We start from the raw sequence: 22506 nt of genomic DNA on the forward strand, positions 1-22506 counted from the left end.
GCTCATCAACGAACGGCCTTAAAAGCACCGTGCGGCTCCGTCTGGAGCTTAGCCCCTCAAGACGACTGTGATTGGTTTAAAGAAATGGTTCTCAAATTATTTTTTCACTAATGTCTGCCCCAATTTTTGAATTGTGTTTATAAGCCATGTACCCCTGACCAGCGATAGATTTACCAAACAACAGCAACATGTAACTGAAAAACTTTTTTTTTTCTTTTTTAAGTATAAACTTAGAAAAAGTCGGTAGAAAGAAGGAAATAAGGCAAGAATAGGTGGAAAATATTGTCAAAAACTTCGTTAAAAGCAACAGACTTGTAAAAAAAAAAAAAAACAGTAGAAAGAAGGAAGATAAACTTCGAAAAAGTGACATAAACCCAGAAAAAGCAGAATTGTTTTATGAAAAAGCAACAAAAACTCGACAAACTTGGAGAAAAAAAGAAGACCGTGAAGAAAGGAAGGAAGGCAAGAACAGGTTGAAAATAGTGACAAAAACCTTTTTAAAAGCTCCACGTACCCGCAGTCCTCAGTTTGGGGAATACCCCCTCATCCTCCAGAGTCCCTGGGACCTCCTGCAGTCCTCAGAGTACCTCTAGGGGGGACACATACCCTGCAGTCCTCCAGAGTACCTCTAAGGGGACACATACCCCCTGCAGTCCTCCAGAGTACCCCAAAGGGGGACACGTTCCACCATTTGAGAAAACACTGGTTTAAAGAAATGCCAATAAACCAGAGCACATTTTTCTCCCATCCCAGAATGCTGTGTGGAATAGCCAGACCTTCCTCCCACAGCGCTGTGGAGGAAGGTCTGCAGCGATCTTGAGTGGCTGTAGCAGCGAATACCATTTTTTGAGCCGGCCTTCGGTCAGCCCCCAGCAAACATTCAAAAGCAACCAGGAAATCAAACATTTCCGACCGTGCTTGAAGGCAGCTTTGGAAAAAGAGAGTACATTAAAGTGATGGTTCGGGATAATTCACCCTAGGGTCCTTTGCACCATGACCTCGAGCCAAACACCCGCCAGAAGCTTTTTCACCTGGGTCTAACATTGGGATAACTCTCCCAATGTTATCAGCTGAATAGCTTAGCGCAGGCGCTAATGGATCCAGTGATGTATCTCGTAAAGTTACCCCACTAATAATGCCCGACGATACCAAACTTCTACACTAGTACAAACAGGTTATGTACTTACAACACCGAAAGAGATAACAAAAAAATTATTAATTTAATGATTAAATAAGGTAATGTCTTCGAACTTACCTCAATTATAACTTGCCTCCTGCTAGTTATACTACAGCAGTTACTTTTTGGTTTTTCACCAGAAACGTTAGTTACATCTTGTGACAACTTTAAAAGTTTCAATCAGCTGTGCAGTGGGACCGCCCTTAAACAGATGATGACTCCGGTGTTTTGAGAGGGAGGAGACAGAGAGCACTTCCTGGTTGCGGGATTGAGTGGAACGTGTCGGAGGGGAAGCAGTGTACAGGGTCAGCGGAGCTACAGCTCAGTTAGCGGCAGATTCAGTTAAGGTCGTTTTAATCCCTTAAAAACGTTGTTCGCCACTGACAGCTCATCAACGAACGGCCTACCTTAAAAGCACCGTGGCTCCGTCTGGAGCTTAGCCCCGCCCCAAGACGACTGTGATTGGTTTAAAAGAAATGGTTCTCAAATTATTTTTCACTAATGTGCCCCAATTTTGAATTGTGTTTATAAGCCATGTACCCCCTGACCAGCGATAGATTTACCAAACAACAGCAACATGTAACTGAAAAATTTTTTTATTTTTAACTTTTTTTTTTTTTTTTTTAAATTATAAACTTAGAAAAGTCGGTAGAAAGAAGGAAATAAGGCAAGAATAGGTGGAAAATATTGTCAAAACCGTTCAAAGCAACAGACTTGTAAAAAAATGTAAAAAAAAAAAAAAAAAAAAAAAAAAAAAAGATAAACTTCGAAAAAGTGACATAAACCTTGAAAAAGCAGAATTGTTTTTTGAAAAAAAGCAACAAAACTTCGACAAACTTGGAAAAAAAAAAGAGACAAAAAGGAAAGAGGCAAAAACAGGTTGAAAATAGTGACAAAAACCTTTTTAAAAAGCGCGCGCTGCACCCCTCAAATCCTCCGGGCAGTACCCAGTCCTCCAGAGTACCCCTAGGGGACACGTACCCCCTGCAGTCCTCCAGAGTACCTCTAGGGGACACGCACCCCTGCAGTCCTCCAGAGTACCCCTAGGGGGACACGTACCCCTGCAGTCCTCCAGAGTACCCCTAGGGGGACACATACCCCCTGCAGTCCTCCAGAGTAACCCCTAAGGGGACACGTTCCACCATTTGAGAAACACTGGTTTAAAGAAATGCCAATAAACCAGAGACAATTTTTCTCCCATCCCAGAATGCGTGTGGAATAGCCAGACCTTCCTCCACAGCTGTGGAGGAAGGTCTGGCGATCGCGAGACTTTGGCTGTAGCAGCGAATACCATTTTTTGAGCTTCGGTGCCTTTCAACAGCAAACATTCAAAAGCAACCAGGGAAATCAAACATTTCCGACCGTGCCTAGAAGGCAGCTTTGGAAAAAGAGAGTACATTAAAGTGATGGTTCGAGTAATTCACCCTAGGGTCCTTTGCACCATGACCTCGAGCCAAACACCCGCCCCCAGAAGCTTTTTCACCTGGGTCTAACATTGGGATAACTCTCCCAATGTTATCAGCTGAATAGATAGCGCAGCGGCTATGGATCCAGTGATGTATCTCGTAAGTTACCCCACTAATAATGCCCGAAACGATACCAAACTTCTACACTAGTACAAACAGGTTATGTACTTACAACACCCAAAAGAGATAACAAAAAAAATTATTAATTTAATGGTTAAATAAGGTAATGTCTTCAAACTTACCTCAATTATAACTTGCCTCCTGCTAGTTATACTACAGCAGTTACTTTAGGTTTTCACCAGAAACGTTAGTTACATCTTGTGACAACTTTAAAAGTTTCAATCAGCTGTGCAGTGGGACCTTATAAACAGATGATGACCCCGGTGTTTTTGAGAGGGAGGAGACAGAGAGCACTTCCTGGTTGCGGGATTGAGTGGAACACGGTGGCGAGGGGAAGCAGTGTACAGGGTCAGCGGAGCTACAGCTCAGTTGCGGCAGATTCAGTTAAGGTCGTTTTAATCCCTTTTTAAAACGTTGTTCGCCACTGACAGCTCATCAACGAACGGCCTACCTTAAAAGCACCGTGGCTCCGTCTGGAGCTTAGCCCCGCCAATAGACGACTGTGATTGGTTTAAAGAAATGGTTCTCAAATTATTTTTCACTAATGTGCCCCAATTTTGAATTGTGTTTATAAGCCCATGTACCCCCGACCAGCGTAATTTAAGAAAATGTAACGGAAAACTTTTTTTTTTTTTTTTTTAAGTATAAACTTAGAAAAGTCGGTAGAAAGAAGGAAATAAGGCAAGAATAGGTGGAAAATATTGTCAAAAACTTCGTTAAAAGCAACAGACTTGTAAAAAAAAAAAAAAAAAAAAAAACAGTAGAAAGAAGGAAGATAAACTTCAAAAAGTGACATAAACCTTGAAAAAGCAGAATTGTTTTTGAAAAAGCAACAAAAACTTCCGACAAACTTGGAGAAAAAAAGAAGACCGTGAAGAAAGGGAAGGAAGGCAAGAACAGGTTGAAAATAGTGACAAAACCTTTTTAAAGCGCCACGTACCCCCTGCAGTCCTCCAGAGTACCTCTAGGGGGACACGTACCCCCTGCAGTCCTCCAGAGTACCCCTAGGGGGACACGTACCCCCTGCAGTCCTCCAGAGTACCTCTAGGGGGACACGTACCCCCTGCAGTCCTCCAGAGTACCCCTAGGGGGACACATACCCCCTGCAGTCCTCCAGAGTACCCCTAGGGGGACACATACCCCCTGCAGTCCTCCAGAGTACCCCAAGGGGGACACGTTCCACCATTTGAGAAACACTGGTTTAAAGAAATGCCAATAAACCAGAGCATATTTTTCCCCATCCCAGAATGCTGTGGAATAGCCAGACCTTCCTCCACAGCGCTGTGGAGGAAGGTCTGGGGCGATGGCGACTTTGGCTGTAGCAGCGAATACCATTTTTTGAGCTTCGGTGCCTTTCAACAGCAAACATTCAAAAGCAACCAGGGAAATCAAACATTTCAACCGCATTTTGAAGGCAGCTTTGGAAAAAGAGAGTACATTAAAGTGATGGTTCGGAGTAATTCACCCTAGGGTCCTTTGCACCATGACCTCGAGCCCAACACCCCAGAAGCTTTTTCACCTGGGTCTAACATTGGGATAACTCTCCCAATGTTATCAGCTGAATAGCTTAGCGCAGGCCGCTAATGGATCCAGTGATGTATCTCCGTAAGTTACCCCACTAATAATGCCCGGAACGATACCAAACTTCTACACTAGTACAAACAGGTTATGTACTTACAACACCGAAAAAAAAAAGAGATAACAAAAAAATTATTAATTTAATGATTAAATAAGGTAATGTCTTCAAACTTACCTCAATTATAACTTGCCTCCTGCTAGTTATACTACAGCAGTTACTTTAGGTTTTTCACCAGAAACGTTAGTTACATCTTGTGACAACTTTAAAAGTTTCAATCAGCTGTGCAGTGGGACCGCCTTAAACAGATGATGACCCGGGTGTTTTTGAGAGGGAGGAGACAGAGAGCACTTCCTGGTTGCGGGATTGAGTGGAACGGTCGGAGGGGAAGCTGTCAGGGTCAGCGGAGCTACAGCTCAGTTGCCGGCAGATTCAGTTAAGGTCGTTTAATCCCTTTAAAAACGCTTGTTCGCCACTGACAGCTCATCAACGAACGGCCTACCTTAAAAGCACCGTGGCTCCGTCTGGAGCTTAGCCCCACCCTAAGACGACTGTGATTGGTTTAAAGAAATGGTTCTCAAATTATTTTTCACTAATGTGCCCCAATTTTGAATTGTGTTTATAAGCCCATGTACCCCTGACCAGCGATAGATTTCCAAACAACAGCAACATGTAACTGAAAAACTTTTTTTTTTCTTTTTAAGTATAAACTTAGAAAAAGTCGGTAGAAAGAAGGAAATAAGGCAAGAATAGGTGGAAAATATTGTCAAAAACTCTCAAAAGCAACAGACTTGTAAAAAAAAAAAAAACAGTAGAAAGAAGGAAGATAAACTTGAAAACAAAAAGTGGACATAAACCTTGAAAAGCAGAATTGTTTTTTGAAAAAAGCAACAAAAACTTCGACAAACTTGGAGAAAAAAAGAAGACCGTAGAAGAAAGGAAGGAAGGCAAGAACAGGTTGAAAATAGTGACAAAAACCTTTTTAAAAAGCGCTCACGTACCCCTGCAGTCCTCCAGAGTACCTCTAGGGGGACACGTACCCCCTGCAGTCCTCCAGAGTACCCCTAGGGGGACACGCACCCCTGCAGTCCTCCAGAGTACCCCTAGGGGACACATACCCCCTGCAGTCCTCCAGAGTACCCCTAGGGGGACACATACCCCCTGCAGTCCTCCAGAGTACACCCCAAAGGGGGACCGTCCACCATTTGAGAAACACTGGTTTAAAGAAATGCCAATAAACCAGAGCACATTTTTCTCCCATCCCAGAATGCTGTGTGGAATAGCCAGACCTTCCTCACCGCCGCGGAGGTAGGGCTGGCGATGCGAGACTTTGGCTGTAGCAGCGAATACCATTTTTTGAGCTTCGGTGCCTTTCAACAGCAAACATTCAAAAGCAACCAGGGAAATCAAACATTTCCGCAACCGTACTTGAAGGCAGCTTTGGAAAAGAGAGTACATTAAAGTGATGGTTCGGAGTAATTCACCCTAGGGTCCTTTGCACCATGACCTCGAGCCAAACACCCGCTCCCCCAGAAGCTTTTTTCACCTGGCTCTAACATTGGGATAACTCTCCCAATGTTATCAGCTGAATAGCTTAGGCGCGCGTAATGGATCCAGTGATGTATCTCGTAAGTTACCCCACTAATAATGCCCGAAACGATACCGAACTTCTACACTAGTACAAACAGGTTATGTACTTACAACAACAAAAGAGATAACAAAAAAAATTATTAATTTAATGATTAAATAAGGTAATGTCTTCAAACTTACCTCAAGTATAACTTACCTCCTGCTAGTTATACTACAGCAGTTACTTTAGGTTTTTCACCAGAAACACGTTAGTTACATCTTGTGACAACTTTAAAAGTTTCAATCAGCTGTGCAGTGGGACCGCCCTTAAACAGATGATGACCCCGGTGTTTTTGAGAGGGAGGAGACAGAGAGCACTTCCTGGTTGCGGGATTGAGTGGAACGTGGTGGGGGGAAGCAGTGTACAGGGTCAGCGGAGCTACAGCTCAGTTGCGCGGCAGATTCAGTTAAGGTCGTTTTAATCCCCTTTAAAAACGTTGTTCGCCACTGACAGCTCATCAACGAACCGGCCTAAACCTTCGAACTATCACTTTTCACTTTCACCTCTCAGCAGCTCACCGACAGCAGTCTTCACCCAAAACTCCTGCTAAACTCCGGACTGGATTCGCGGACTGACTGCACTGACTACTTGACTGACTGAACTGGTATAAACGTTGTAAGTCAACAAACCTTTTACTTTACCTTGAAAGTGTCTTTATTTGTGTTTATTGCTGTGCACCACGAGCAGACTACAAGACTGTATTGGAACTGACCAATTACTTGTTGTGCTCTAAAACTGAACTAAGTACCTAAAGAAAACCTGAGGCGGATTTCTTTTGTTGGATTTTCTTTTTGTGGATTGCTCTATTTTGGATTTCTCTATTTTTGGACATTTGGACGATACACTTCTTTCTTGTGCTTGGCTTACCTTTGTGTTAATTATATGATCTTTGATTTGAACCTTGGAATGTGCATTGTGTTTTGTTGGGTTTATGTTTTTGTTGTTTAATGTGTATAGGGTGTACATTTTTATATGTGCGCGCTTGTGTGGTTTGATCTAGATCCCAAAACTAAACATACAAAATACAACTGACCTAAACCTTGAACCATCTTATCTTAGATGTCAGGAGAGAGACCTGGCTGGCACCCCATTTAGAAAAGAACAAAACAAAACGGATTTAGACAAACTGTCACAATCTGGAAGAGCGCTTTTTAAAATCAACAACTATCCACCCATCAGCCAGTGGATGTGGTGTCTTTGGTTGTTTTTGGCTCACCCTGCTCTCCATCTCTTCCAGACAAAGTGTTCACCTGCGTTTGCTGCTTCATCGTTTTCAACGCCATGGACTTGGTCGGCCGCAGCGCCCCGTCTCTCGTCCAATGGGTGAGCCTGCTGCTCAAAGATTCAAAAATACTTCAACGGTGCTAATAAGGAACACAACGTTTCAGCACAACAGTTTGGCCAGGTGGGCCGAAACGTTGTGTGCCCTTATTTGCACTTTTAAAGTATTTCTCCGGAGCATTAAGCTGTTGACTTCACAAGTTAAAGTCCTGCATTGGAAATGTAACTTCAGTAAGAGTCTGTAAATATCATCGGGAAAATGTAGTTAAAGTATTAAAAGTAAAAAACAATCCTCCCGTTGTAGAAAGGGTAGAGGATCCAACCAGCTGTGTGTTTAATGGCACACACACACACACACACACACAAACACACACACACACACACACACAAACACACACACACACACACACACAAACACACAAACACACACACACAAACACACACACACACAAACACACACACACACACACACAAACACACACACACACACACACAAACACACACACACACACACACACAAACACACACATACACACACACACACACACAAACACACACACACAAACACACACACACACACACAAACACACACACACAAACACACACACAAACACACACACACACACACACACACAAACACACACACACACACACAACAACACACACACACAAACACACACACACACAAACACAAAAAAAAACACACACACACACACACAAACACACACACAAACACACACAAACACACACAAACACACACAACACACACACAAACACAAACACACACACAAACACACACATACAACATAAAAATCTGTAATGGAATCTTAATGTGTAAAGTAACTAGTAACAGTAACTGAGCTGTAACAGATGAATGTAAGGGAGTAACTAAAGTAACTAGAACTAAAGCTGTAACAGATGAATGTAGCGGAGTAACTAAAGTAACTAGTAACTAAAGCTGTAACAGATGAATTAGCGAAGTAACTAAAGTAACTAGTAACTAAAGGAATAGATGTAGATTAACTAAAGTAACTAGTAACTAAAGCTGGAACAGATGAATGTAGCGGAGTAACTAAAGTAACTAGTAACTAAAGCTGGAACAGATGAATGTAGTGGACTAAAGCTATAAGGGAACAGATACAAGTAACTAGTAACTAAAGCTGTAACAGATGAATGTAGCGGAGTAACTAAAGAGTAACTAAATTAGTAACTAAAGCTGGAACAGATGAATGTAGAGGGTAACTAAAGTAACTAGTAACTAAAGCTGGAACAGATGAATGTGTGAGTAACTAAAGTAACTAGTAACTAAAGCTGTAACAGATGATGTAGCGGAGTAACTAAAGTAACTAGTAACTAAAGCTGGAACAGATGAATGTAGCGGAGTAACTAAAGTAACTAGTAACTAAAGCTGGAACAGATGAATGTAGTGGAGTAACTAAAGTAACTAGTAACTAAAGCTGTAACAGATGAATGTAGAGGAGTAACTAAAGTAACTAGTAACTAAAGCTGTAACAGATGAATGTAGAGGAGTAACTAAAGTAACTAGTAACTAAAGCTGTAACAGATGAATGTAGAGGAGTAACTAAAGTAACTAGTAACTAAAGCTGGAACAGATGAATGTAGCGGAGTAACTAAAGTAACTAGTAACTAAAGCTGGAACAGATGAATGTAGCGGAGTAACTAAAGTAACTAGTAACTAAAGCTGGAACAGATGAATGTAGCGGAGTAACTAAAGTAACTAGTAACTAAAGCTGGAACAGATGAATGTAGGGAGTAACTAAAGTAACTAGTAACTAAAGCTGGAACAGATGAATGTAGCGGCTAAAAGTAACTAGTAACTAAAGTAACTAGTAACTAAAGCTGTAACAGATGAATGTAGAGGAGTAACTAAAGTAACTAGTAACTAAAGCTGTAACAGAGAATGTAGGAGAAACTAAAGTAACTAGTAACTAAAGCTGTAACAGAATGTAGTGGAGTAACTAAAGTAACTAGTAACTAAAGCTGGAACAGGTGAATGTAGCGGAGTAACTAAAGTAACTAGTAACTAAAGCTGGAACAGGTGAATGTGGCGGAGTAACTAAAGTAACTAGTAACTAAAGCTGGAACAGATGAATGTACGTGGAGTAACTAAAGTAACTAGTAACAAAGGAAGATGATGTAGGAGTAACTAAAGTAACTAGTAACTAAAGCTGTAACAGATGAATGTAGAGGAGAAAAAGTAACTAGTAACTAAAGTAACTAGTAACTAAAGCTGTAACAGATGAATGTAGAGGAGTAAAAGTATAGTCAAAGTAACTAGTAACAAAGCTGTAACAGATGAATGTAGAGGAGTTAAAGAAGTAACTAAATAACTAGTAACTAAAGCTGTAACAGATGAATGTAGGGAGTAAAAGTAACTAGTAACTAAAGTAACTAGTAACTAAAGCTGTAACAGACGAATGTAGTGGAGAAACTAAAGTAACTAGTAACTAAAGCTGGAACAGGTGAATGTAGCGGAGTAACTAAAGTAACTAGTAACTAAAGCTGGAACAGGTGAATGTAGCGGAGTAACTAAAGTAACTAGTAACTAAAGCTGGAACAGATGAATGTAGTGAGGTAACTAAAGTAACTAGTAACTAAAGCTGGAACAGATGAATGTAGCGAGTAACTAAAGTAACTAGTAACTAAAGCTGGAACAGATGAATGTAGCGGAGTAACTAAAGTAACTAGTAACTAAAGCTGGAACAGATGAATGTAGTGGAGTAACTAAAGTAACTAGTAACTAAAGCTGGAACAGATGAATGTAGCGGAGTAACTAAAGTAACTAGTAACTAAAGCTGGAACAGATGAATGGTGAGTAACTAAAGTAACTAGTAACCAAAGCTGTAACAGATGAATGTAGAGGAGTAACTAAAGTAACTAGTAACTAAAGCTGTAACAGATGAATGTAGAGGAGTAACTAAAGTAACTAGTAACTAAAGCTGGAACTGATGAATGTAGCGGAGTAACTAAAGTAACTAGTAACTAAAGCTGGAACTGATGAATGTGGCGGAGTAACTAAAGTAACTAGTAACTAAAGCTGGAACAGATGAATGTAGCGGAGTAACTAAAGTAACTAGTAACTAAAGCTGTAACAGATGAATGTAGAGGAGTAACTAAAGTAACTAGTAACTAAAGCTGAACTGATGAATGTAAGGAGTAACTAAAGTAACTAGTAACTAAAGCTGGAACTGATGAATGTAGTGGAGTAACTAAAGTAACTAGTAACTAAAAGCTGTAACAGATGAATGTAGTGGAGTAACTAAAGTAACTAGTAACTAAAGCTGTAACAGATGAATGTAGAGGAGTAACTAAAGTAACTAGTAACTAAAGCTGTAACAGATGAATGTAGTGGAGTAACTAAAGTAACTAGTAACTAAAGCTGTAACAGATGAATGTAGTGGAGTAACTAAAGTAACTAGTAACTAAAGCTGTAACATGAATGTAGAGGAGTAACTAAAGTAACTAGTATTAGGGGACCACTAAGGTCTATATAAAAGAGACTTCAGATACAGTATTAGGGGACCACTAAGGTCTATATAAAGAGACTTCAGATACAGTATTAGGGGACCACTAAGGTCTATATAAAAGAGACTTCAGATACAGTATTAGGGGACCACTAAGGTCTATATAAAGAGACTTCAGATACAGTATTAGGGGACCACTAAGGCCTATATAAAGAGACTTCAGATACAGTATTAGGGGACCACTAAGGCCTATATAAAAAAGACTTCAGATACAGTATTAGGGGACCACTAAGGCCTATATAAAAAGACTTCAGATACAGTATTAGGGGACCACTAAGGCCTATAAAAGAGACTTCAGATACAGTATTAGGGGACCACTAAGGCCTATATAAAAAGACTTCAGATACAGTATTAGGGGACCACTAAGGTCTATATAAAAGACTTCAGATACAGTATTAGGGGACCACTAAGGCCTATATAAAAGAGACTTCAGATACAGTATTAGGGGACCACTAAGGCCTATATAAAAGAGACTTCAGATACAGTATTAGGGGACCACTAAGGCCTATATAAAAAGACTTCAGATACAGTATTAGGGGACCACTAAGGCCTATATAAAGAGACTTCAGATACAGTATTAGGGGACCACTAAGGCCTATATAAAAGAGACTTCAGATACAGTATTAGGGGACCACTACGAGTCTATATAAAAGAGACTTCAGATACAGTATTAGGGGACCACTAAGGCCTATATAAAAGAGACTTCAGATACAGTATTAGGGGACCACTAAGGCCTATATAAAGAGACTTCAGATACAGTATTAGGGGACCACTAAGGCCTATATAAAAGACTTCAGATACAGTATTAGGGGACCACTAAGGCCTATATAAAAGACTTCAGATACAGTATTAGGGGACCACTAAGGCCTATATAAAAGAGACTTCAGATACAGTATTAGGGGACCACTAAGGTCTATATAAAAGAGACTTCAGATACAGTATTAGGGGACCACTAAGGCCTATATAAAGAGACTTCAGATACAGTATTAGGGGACCACTAAGGCCTATATAAAAGAGACTTCAGATACAGTATTAGGGGACCACTAAGGCCTATATAAAAGAGACTTCAGATACAGTATTAGGGGACCACTAAGGTCTATATAAAAGAGACTTCAGATACAGTATTAGGGGACCACTAAGGCCTATATAAAAGAGACTTCAGATACAGTATTAGGGGACCACTAAGGTCTATATAAAAGAGACTTCGATACAGTATTAGGGGACCACTAAGGCCTATATAAAAGAGACTTCAGATACAGTATTAGGGGACCACTAAGGTCTATATAAAAGAGATTTCCGATACAGTATTAGGGGACCACTAAGGTCTATATAAAAGCATCCAAAAAGCAGCATGTCATAGGACCTTTTAAGTACAGTACTGGAGTAAATATACCTAGTTACATTCCACCCCTGCTTACTGTATTATAACATATCACAATGTTGATGTGTTGTGCAGCCTTCGAAGGAGAGCCGTGTGTTTCCTGTCGCGGTGTTGTCCCGTGTGGTCTTCATCCCTCTGCTCATGATGTGTAACGTCCAGGACTCCAGACTCTCCGTCTTCAGGCACGTCTTCCGCCACGACGGCGCCTTCGTCACCATCATGGCCCTGTTTTCCTTCTCCAACGGCTACCTGGCGAGCCTCTGCATGGCCTACGCTCCGCAGTGAGTCTGTGTTAGGTCGCGTATAGTGCTGGGGCTATCGGGACATAAACGTAAACCAGATGTATTTGGTATTTGAGAGGGCCCGACCGATAAAGGATTTTTAAGGCCGATATCGATACAAATATTTGGTGATTTTAAAATCTGATATTCCGATATATATCGGACGATATATATATATTTTTTTGAAATCAGAAGCAGAGTATGAGGGCGTGCCCTGACAGTAACTAGGTGAGGACTACTAGCCAGTCAGAAGCAGAGTATGAGGGCCCTGACAGTACCTAGGTAAGGACTACTAGCCAGTCAGAAGCAGAGTATGAGGGCGTGCCCTGACAGTACCTAGGTAAGTACTACTAGCCAGTCAGAAGCAGAGTATGAGGGCGTGCCCTGACAGTACCTAGGTAAGTACTACTAGCCAGTCAGAAGCAGAGTATGAGGGCGTGCCCTGACAGTACCTAGGTAAGGACTACTAGCCAGTCAGAAGCAGAGTATGAGGGCGCGCCCTGACAGTACCTAGGTAAGGACTACTAGCCAGTCAGAAGCAGAGTATGAGGGCGTGCCCTGACAGTACCTAGGTAAGGACTACTAGCCAGTCAGAAGCAGAGTATGAGGGCGTGCCCTGACAGTACCTAGGTAAGGACTACTAGCCAGTCAGAAGCAGAGTATGAGGGCGTGCCCTGACAGTAGCTAGGTAAGGACTACTAGCCAGTCAGAAGCAGAGTATGAGGGCGTGCCCTGACAGTACCAAGGTAAGGACTACTAGCCAGTCAGAAGCAGAGTATGAGGGCGTGCCCTGACAGTACCTAGGTAAGGACTACTAGCCAGTCAGAAGCAGAGTATGAGGGCGTGCCCTGACAGTACCTAGGTAAGGACTACTAGCCAGTCAGAAGCAGAGTATGAGGGCGTGCCCTGACAGTACCTAGGTAAGGACTACTAGCCAGTCAGAAGCAGAGTATGAGGGCGTGCCCTGACAGTACCTAGGTAAGGACTACTAGCCAGTCAGAAGCAGAGTATGAGGGCGTGCCCTGACAGTAGCTAGGTAAGGACTACTAGCCAGTCAGCTAGCAGTGTTTTCTGTTGGAGATGGTAAGTCCCTGTTACAACCCCAAAAAGCATAATATGAGCACTTTAACATAAAAATATCAGAAAACTAGCAATAGAAAAAATACTCGTCTTAATTTAAGGAATCAACTGGGGGAAGATTCATTCTGATACCTGATTTCTGTAGCGTCTCTGTGAGTGCGGCCATGTTTTGATTGTGTGTGTGTGTGTGTGTGTGTGTGTGTGTGTGTGTGTGTGTGTGTGTGTGTGTGTGTGTGTGTGTGTGTGTGTGTCAGGTTAGTGCGGAGTAAAGACTGCGAGACGGCCGGGTCCCTGATGACCTTCTTCCTGGTTCTGGGTCTGGCGCTGGGAGCGTCTTTCTCCTTCCTACTGGGACAACTGGTCTAGACGACCAGGGACGAGCACACAGCCTGAAACTCAAACAAGGACAAAAGCACCAAGATGTGATGAAATGTCAGTTTCATCCTGTCAAAAGAAGGCAAGCCAATTTTATTCATTTATTTTATTATAGCACATTTCAGCAGCGGTGCAAAATTAGAAATGAATACAAGTTAATACAGAAGTTAATACAGAAGCAGTTCATACACAATTAAAAACAGTTAATCAAAATTAGATTAAATACAGGAATAGAAGAATAAAATTCCCAGTGCAGTGCAAAGAATTAAACAAAGGCAGTATCGAAAAAGAAAGGTCTTCAGCCTTGATTTTAAAGAGCTGAGCGTGTAGGTGCCGACCTACAGTTTACCTTCCACACACAGATATACGTGGAGCGTAGAAACTGAACGCAGCTTCCTCCCTTTTTTTTGTTCTGATTCTGGGGAAGGCCAAGCAGACCTGTCCCTGAGGATCTCAGAGGCCTTCTGCGGTTCATAACAAGTAGATCCGAAAGGTAATTTGGCCCTAGTCAAACTCAGTTTCCCAGAGGGCCACACTGGAAAAAGAGAATCGCACCGAGGGGCCAGACATGTGGAGTTTATTGAGGTGCTTTTTGTTACTGTGTGTCACTGTTTTTAAAACATTTTGGTATTTTTTTCCTCATTTTTCTTGGTTTTCTTCAGACTTTTTTTGTGGCTTTCTCAGACATTTGTCACCTTTTTGTAAATGTGTTGCTTTTTTCTGACATTTTTGTCGCATTTGTGTTGACATGAAGCCCAACGAAAGTCATCAAAAGAGTTCCTTAGCCATCAGAGAATTTAGCAAATCAAGCAAAAACAATGAGTACATTTGTTGTTTTTGTTTTTTAACTACAACCTGTTTCTCAGCCTGAATATGAAAACTCTCTGAGTCTCAGAGTCGGCAAATCTGCCAAATTCTGCTTTTGAATGTCACGTAATTGCATTTTAAAAAAACACTTTCCTGTGTTTCTGGTTTGGTTGCACAACTAGGCGAGCCAACATGTATTGTGAACCCAAATTGATATATACGGGCCGGATCTAAATCCGCAAGGGGCCGCATTTGGCCCGCAGGCCTTGAGTTTGACCATTTAGCGACTTATAAACCAGCAGAAGAATTTTGAAGAAGCTAAAAAGAATGAAGCCAAGCTAAAGCACTTTGCAGTAGGACTCTTATTGTGTAAACACATTCAGAATAGTGATGTTTATAAGACATCTTTTATTTTTAGTCCCACCACTGGAGAGAAGAAAATATGAAAGAGCCCACACACACACACACACACACACACACACACACACACACACACTCACACACATACAAACACACACACACACACACACTCACTCACTCACTCACTCACACTCACACTCACTCTCTCTCTCACATACATACACATGTACACAACCGCACACTCACACAAAAAAGCACACATGTACACAACCGCACACACACACTCACTCAGACTCACACACTCTCTCTCTCTCTCTCACTCTCTCTCTCACACACACACTCTCACACACATACACACACACGCACATACACACACATGTACACACACACACACTCTCTCTCTCTCTCACACACACATACATACACATGTACACTACCGCACACTCACACAAAAGCACACATGTACACAACCGCGCACACACACACACACACACATGCACATACACACACATGTACACAACCACACACTCTCTCTCTCACACACATACACACACGTACACAACCACAACCGCACACTCACACAAAAGCACACATGTACACTAGGGTGCATCAAATTTGAATGGGAAATTTTAATTTCAAAATATCAATTTGGCTGGCATTGCATTTTGTTCCAATTAACATAAAAATGACTTTTGCAAAGTTTTGAGGAATTCCATTGAGATTTAGGGGTGCCACCTAACACATGAACTTTGGCAAAATTTCGAAAAATGTGCAATTTTTTGTCTAATTGCCAAAAGGTTGACCTGGAAATGTTGAGTACAGTGAACTTTTATACAGTAACATGTTCTATAGGGTTATCAAAGTAAAAGTTGTTTGTTTGCCCTTTGGGCAACTTGGGCTTTTCTCAGAATTCAACTTTCAAGATTCTCCATTCATTTGTCCTATAGACAAAATGAATGGAGGTCAATGGGACATGTTCACGTGGCCTTACCCTGAATTTTGTGCAGCAGTGATGGATGTCGAACACACATATAAAGTTTAATTGACTATTGTTAAACACAAAGGGCGATACTGACACACTTAAAAGAACAAACCCTCTCTAGTGGCTAATTCACTGGCAACTAACAGGGCCCAATGGTAAGAGCTGACACTAACTAAACTTCAAACTTAATTGCTCAATCTTAGTCAGAGCCTGCTCCACTGAGCAACATCACCAGGGAGAAAGAGAGAGGAAATGGAACTTGGACTCTGAACCTAGCTAGTCTGTCTCCCCCCAGATATGTCTCCCCACCCTCCACCCAAGAGTAACCGTCCTATTCAGGGATTGGCTTGCGTTTGTAGCGGCGAAGGTTTGGCTGTTGGTTGCGGTCATGTTCAACTGCCTGCAGCACATTCTGCAGGTGCTGCTCCTTCCTTGCCACTGTGACGAAGTCGGATGTGAGCTTGACGCCATGCTTGGCACAGTCATTGACCTCACTTTTTTTGAACGCAGCATTGGTTGCCCATTCCTTCACATCGAGAGACATAAATTCTGGATCAATGTGCAGCTGGTGCATCCCAAACCAGCAATCCTTATTGGCGAGGTCAGCCGAGCTGGTGGTTGGCGGGAGGGTGGGGAAATTTGGCTTAGCAAAGCCAGTGCCAAAGCGCTGCTCAGGGATGTGCATGGGGAGATCAGCGGGCTTGTGCTCCAAGATCGCTCTGGCAAGTGCACGCTTGTCATCATTGGGCACCTTGCTGCTGAAGAGAGCTAGGGGTAGTATTTCACTTGTCGGGTACCAGCGATGCCTCTCCAGCGGCTTGATCGCTGATTCTGCAATGCCCTCATCTACAGCCTTGTATGCCTGCAGGTGGTGGTAGAGTGTCAGGTCATTCCAGGTGATTGTGCCCTGGGGAAGCAATGCGATGTGCTGCTCCATCAAAGCCAGCTTGAGAGTGTAGAGCAGCTTGGCCATCCATCGTGCCTTGTGGACACAAGACACAGCTGCACAAACTCATGGTAGTCACCTTGCTTGTGGTCAGTGACTTCTTTTGCGGACCTGACAAGTTCAGCACGTAAATTGCCCAGGAGTGGTTGCTCGGTGTTACCAGGAATGTAGCGGGACCATTGGCTGCTGGATTCTTGTGGTAACTGGTTCCATTTCTCCCTGACGTGTGAACAAGGTAACCTCTGGCGAGCGTGATGACTCCACCTTCAGGTCTTTAAAAACCTGGTTCAGGAGGACCTCCCCAATGTGCCGGTACCCAGATCAAAGCAGTGGTCGGCCCAGTGAGAGCTGTATGGCAATGCAGGCTACTGTGAGATGGCCGGCGTTTGACGCTGTGGTGTCAAATGCCATGTTGACAACCTGGTCAGCGCAGCACCAGTCCTGCAGCAACTTGCATGTCAACCGGGCAATGATCACTCCACATGCCTCATTGGTCTGCTTCTTATACACACGGGGACACCAAGCAGTTTCAGCGCCGCCCTCTGCATCTCCAACCACATAACAACATAGATAGGTAACTGTGGTTAGCAAACTGTTGCTAGCTAACGTTAGCTAGATGTAATGAGCACCAAATACCTATAAATATGACTTATGATAAATAAGTATACAAAGACACAACTATAGATATGATAGTCATATGTAATAATACATACCCAACACAGAAATATCACTTCAAACAGAAAGATCACCTCAGTTTTCTTGAGCTGTAGTATCATTTACCTCAGATCTCCATGGCGACCATTGAGCACTGTTAACCACTTTATCCAAAAAAACAGATGTGTGGTGGCACCCCTAAATCATCATGTACTGGAAAAATATTTTGCATGTGTTGTTTCTACAAATATTGGAACACTTTTAGCACCCAGCCATATCAAAATTCAAGAATTGTGTTTTTTGATGCACCCTAATGTACACAACCGCACACACACATGTACACAACCGCACACACACACACACACTCACAGACACACACACATGTACACAGCTGCGCGCACACACACACACTCTCACACTCACAGACTCACACACTCACTCTCTCTCTCACACATACACACGCACATACACAACCACACACTCACTCTCTCACTCTCTCTCTCACACACACATACATACACATGTACACAACCGCACACACACTCACACAAAAGCACACATGTACACAACCGCACACACACACACAACCGCGCACAGACACACACACTCTCACACACATGTACACAACCGCACACTCACACAAAAGCACACATGTACACAACTGCAACTAACACACCTGGGATCCATGTGTGTGCTGTTGGTTAAATGTACAGGAATGTGGCTTTCGTGTAAAAGTCTATTTTCTAAATGTTAAATTCCTTTTATTCTGAAATCCAGATCTAGAAAGATTTCCAAATTAAAATATTTTCCTCGTCCGCTGCGTTGAGCTCAGACTTTAGTCGTGTCGATGACTGCGTTGTATGTTTTATAAAAAAGAAATTAAAAAGGAGCGTTTTGATCGATGCAGCCAAAGTCGGCGATGCTGCTCTCTCCTTCGGTGCCTTGTTTAAAAGATACAGTGGTGACATCACAGCGACGCTGCGCTCCTATTGGCTACGGATTCTAAATCTGTGTCGACCAGCGAGAGCTTTACGGGTTCACAGAAGTCAAACCGGGATGAATTTTATACCTTTTTTATTTTACAATATTTAAAAATAATTGAGAGTGCGTGTCGATCACTGGACTTCTGTTAATTTTTTATATTTTTTTATTTATTTTTGTGTATGTTTATGTATTTTTATATATATTTTTGTGTATTTTTATATATTTTTTGTGTGTTTTGTTTTTTTTTTGGCATTTTTTACTTTGTTTTTTTATAATATACAGAATTTTGAATGTTCAGGTTTTTCACTGTTTTAAGGGATGTATATATATATATTAATTAATGTTTATGTCATTCTACTGGGTGTGTTTTTACTTCGTTTTTCTTATTTATGTAGTTTTTTTGTACCATGATGATGCTCTTTAATAAGATTGTTAGAAACTGTTGTTATAAAATGTAATTTTCGGTTTGCTTTTCATTGGAAAAAGTGCACAAAATTGTTTCTGTTATGTGTGTGTTTTATATTTAATTTTTTAACAAGTCAGCTCTGGGCTGAAACAGAAATCATTTAAAGTAATTTAATCCAATTAATGTCAGACTTTTCACTAATAATGAATTTGTCTCGTGTCTCAGCGTCATGACGGTCCCAATAAACAACATAAGAGAAGAGAAAAAGCTCATGAATGATAAATATAACCAACTATGTAAAGGATGTCTGTTTTTACAATGAAAAGAGCTCTTTAATTTATGATATTATCAAATAAATGTAGTTTTTTTTTGTCTGCTTTCATAATAAAGTTCACGAACTTGTCTCTGTTGTGTTTTTGGGTTTTATAAGTCGGCTCAGAGTTGAATCTGAAACATGAATCAAATCGGTTTATTGGAAGATTTTCACACATTTGTCTGTTTTTTTGGTGCATGACATCACAATCATAGGTGTAATTTTGGTGGGGGGTGGGTTTGAACCCCCCCCCCCTCCCCCTAATAATTAAAACTGGGCTTTTTCAAGGTTTACTTTGGACATTTTTTCAATATTTTTGTCGCATTTTCAAGGTTTTTAGAACAATTTCTTTCTACGTTTTTGTCTTTCATGTTTTTTTTTTTTTTTTGGACGTTTTTGTCAAATTTTTTGAAGGGTTTGTTTTGGACACTTTTTTTCAATGTGTTTTTTGGCTCTTTTATTTCTTTTTTTTTTTTTTTTTTTTGCAAAAACGTACGGTACGTCCCGGGACCTCCCCCACATAGTTGGAGATCTCGTACCAAATTGTACTGCTAAAGTCATGAATCATAAATATAAAGAAATCTACAATAATAAATATGTAAAGTACAGTACAGGCCAAAAGTTTGGACACACCTTCTCATTCAATGCGTTTCCTTTTATTTTTCATGACTATTTACATTGTAGATTCTCACTGAAGGCATCAAAACTATGAATGAACACATATGGAATTATGTACTTAACAAAAAGTGTGAAATAACTGAAAACATGTCTTATATTTTAGATTCTTCCAAAGTAGCCACCCTTTGCTTTTTTATTAATAAGGGAAAAACTTCCACTAATGAACCCTGACAAAGCACACCTGTGAAGGTAAAACCATTTCAGGTGACTACCTCATGAAGCTCATTGAGAGAACACCAAGGGTTTGCAGAGTTATCAAAAAAGCAAAGGGTGGCTACTTTGAAGAATCTAAAATATAAGACATGTTTTCAGTTATTTCACACTTTTTTGTTAAGTACATAATTCTATATGTGTTCATTCATAGTTTTGATGCCTTCAGTGAGAATCTACAATGTAAATAGTCATGAAAATAAAAAAGGAAAAACAATTGAATGAGAAGGTGTCCAAACTTTAAACCTGTACTGTATATGCTTCAGTCCCTCCATAACATAATTCAACATATAATCAGCCAAAGTTCACATATTTATGCGGAGGGGCATTTTTTCAAATAAGCCGCCTTTGCCGCATAAACTGCCGATTTCAGCGGCAAAATATGCGGGGCTTGCATGATGTCATAATCCCCCCATTTTCGTTGAAAATAATTACCATAATATATCTCAGCAGAAAGTTGAAAAATGCTGTTTACTTCACACAAGAGCAGCCATTTAGCCCCTGTTGCCATGGGAACGTTATGAAGTGATGTCATTATGTCATTAAATCAGTTTTTTTCTCTTTTTCATCAAACTGCAATTTTTGCAAGTTTTCCATAAATTCAATCGCATAAAATTGATAAATATCCCGCAATATTCTATCGCATTTTTTAAGAAAACGTGTCGCATAATCAAGGATTTTTTGCCCCGCAACAATCACAAAAAACAGGGTTCAATTCCCCGCCGCGATACATCAACCATTGTGTTCCTGAGCAAGGCACTTAACCCCTAGTTGCTCCAGAGGCGTGCAGCCTCTGACATATAGAGCAACTGTAAGTCATTTTGGATAAAAGCATCAGCTAAATGACATGTAATGTAATATTTTTTTAAATGAAAAGAGCTGCACAGTGTTTAAAACAGAGAGGATGGTGCGTGCAAAATATTGACTAAAGAATGAAGACAATGTGAGGAAAATACCTTCGGGGACATCACATGATCTCCGTTTGGAAACAGACATTTATTACCAGCTGTAGAAACATGAGTCAGTTCAACAGGGTCAACAAGCTGCATGAACTGTTGTTAAAGGAGCCCTGCCACACCTATTTCATGACTTTGTGGTGATGTCTGAAGGTCTAACCATGGTCTCTGTAACCGTGGTTACCTTGTTTCAAGCCATTCTAGCGCGGTATAGAAAGCCTGCAGGAAGACTCAGCTCGATTTGTGCCAGTTCTCATTAATATCCAACGAGCTAAGCTGTTTGAATCTGACTGGCTAACAGCTAGCCAATGAGAGCCTGGCTGTCAGCATCCTTTACCCAGCGCAACTGGGCGAGCTCATGAATAGTAATGAGCTCAAGCAGTATGATGTCAGACTGACCAGCTGTTGTGATTGGTCTGATTTCTCTGCTTATTTCTGTTCAGTGGCTAGAGCTGACAGAGGAGGTAGCAGTTCATTTTCACATTCACCACATAACACACACACACATATGGACCTGACATATTAAAAAAATGCAAGTCAAAACGTTTTTTGCGTGGCAGGGGCACCTTTAAATATTTGAAACGAGCAACTGAATCAGTTTCTTTTCCGAGCCCGGAGCCTCTTGTTGTCGTTTCCTCCGGCTCGGCCCTTTTCCTCTGACCTCTCGCTGCTGCCTTCCTCCCATTCTTTTACTCTCCTCGCCGGGGAACGAAAAGGAAAAGTTGCGACGAAGACTTCGGAGGTTATTCAGCGTTTTAAAAATAAATCGGCAGAAGAAGAAAAGATAGAGAGAAGCTCCGGACTTCAGCTGCAGATTTCACTTGATTTTGTCTGATTTTCACAGATTTGTCCGATTGTTTTTGGTGCACGACGGTCACACTCGTTGGCATAATTTACAGGGTGGACAGAGGGGGGTCTGAACCCCCCTAATAATCACAACAGAGTTTTCTGAAAGGGGTTTTATGGGGACAATTTTTTCGATGTTTTTGTCTCATTTTTTACATTTTTTTTACATTTTTTGAATGTTTTTGTCGCCTTTTTCAATTTTTTTGGACAATTTTTTTTACGTTTTTGTTGCGTTTTTCAAGGTTTATTTTGCACAATTTTTTTACAAATTTTTGTCGCCATTTTCAAGTTTTTTGGGACATTTTTTGAACGTTTTTGTCACCTTTTCCAAGGTTAATTGCGGACCATTTTGGAGACATTTTTTCTCCTTTTTCAATTTTTTTTTGACCATTTTTTTCAACGTTTTTGTCTCCTTTTTCGATGTTTTTTTTGACCATTTTTGGATCCTTTTT

General features: G+C 41.1%; 1 protein-coding gene across 1 annotated transcript in view; it reads left to right on the forward strand.

Annotated features, from left to right (window-relative positions):
• The window catches only part of LOC120569490 (equilibrative nucleoside transporter 2-like), a gene marked incomplete at its 5' end in the record, with an annotated part of 39389 nt that extends 24792 nt beyond the window's left edge, over positions 1 to 14597 (forward strand). The window contains 3 exons of the mRNA XM_039817350.1: positions 7207 to 7292; positions 12252 to 12457; positions 13792 to 14597. Coding sequence (XP_039673284.1) covers positions 7207 to 7292; positions 12252 to 12457; positions 13792 to 13903 — 404 coding nt within the window. The remainder of the gene's footprint in view (positions 1 to 7206; positions 7293 to 12251; positions 12458 to 13791) is intronic.
• Positions 14598 to 22506: the final 7909 nt, after the last annotated feature.

The sequence above is a fragment of the Perca fluviatilis genome, chromosome 1 (genome assembly GCF_010015445.1).
Source record: "Perca fluviatilis chromosome 1, GENO_Pfluv_1.0, whole genome shotgun sequence".
NCBI lineage: Eukaryota > Metazoa > Chordata > Actinopteri > Perciformes > Percidae > Perca > Perca fluviatilis.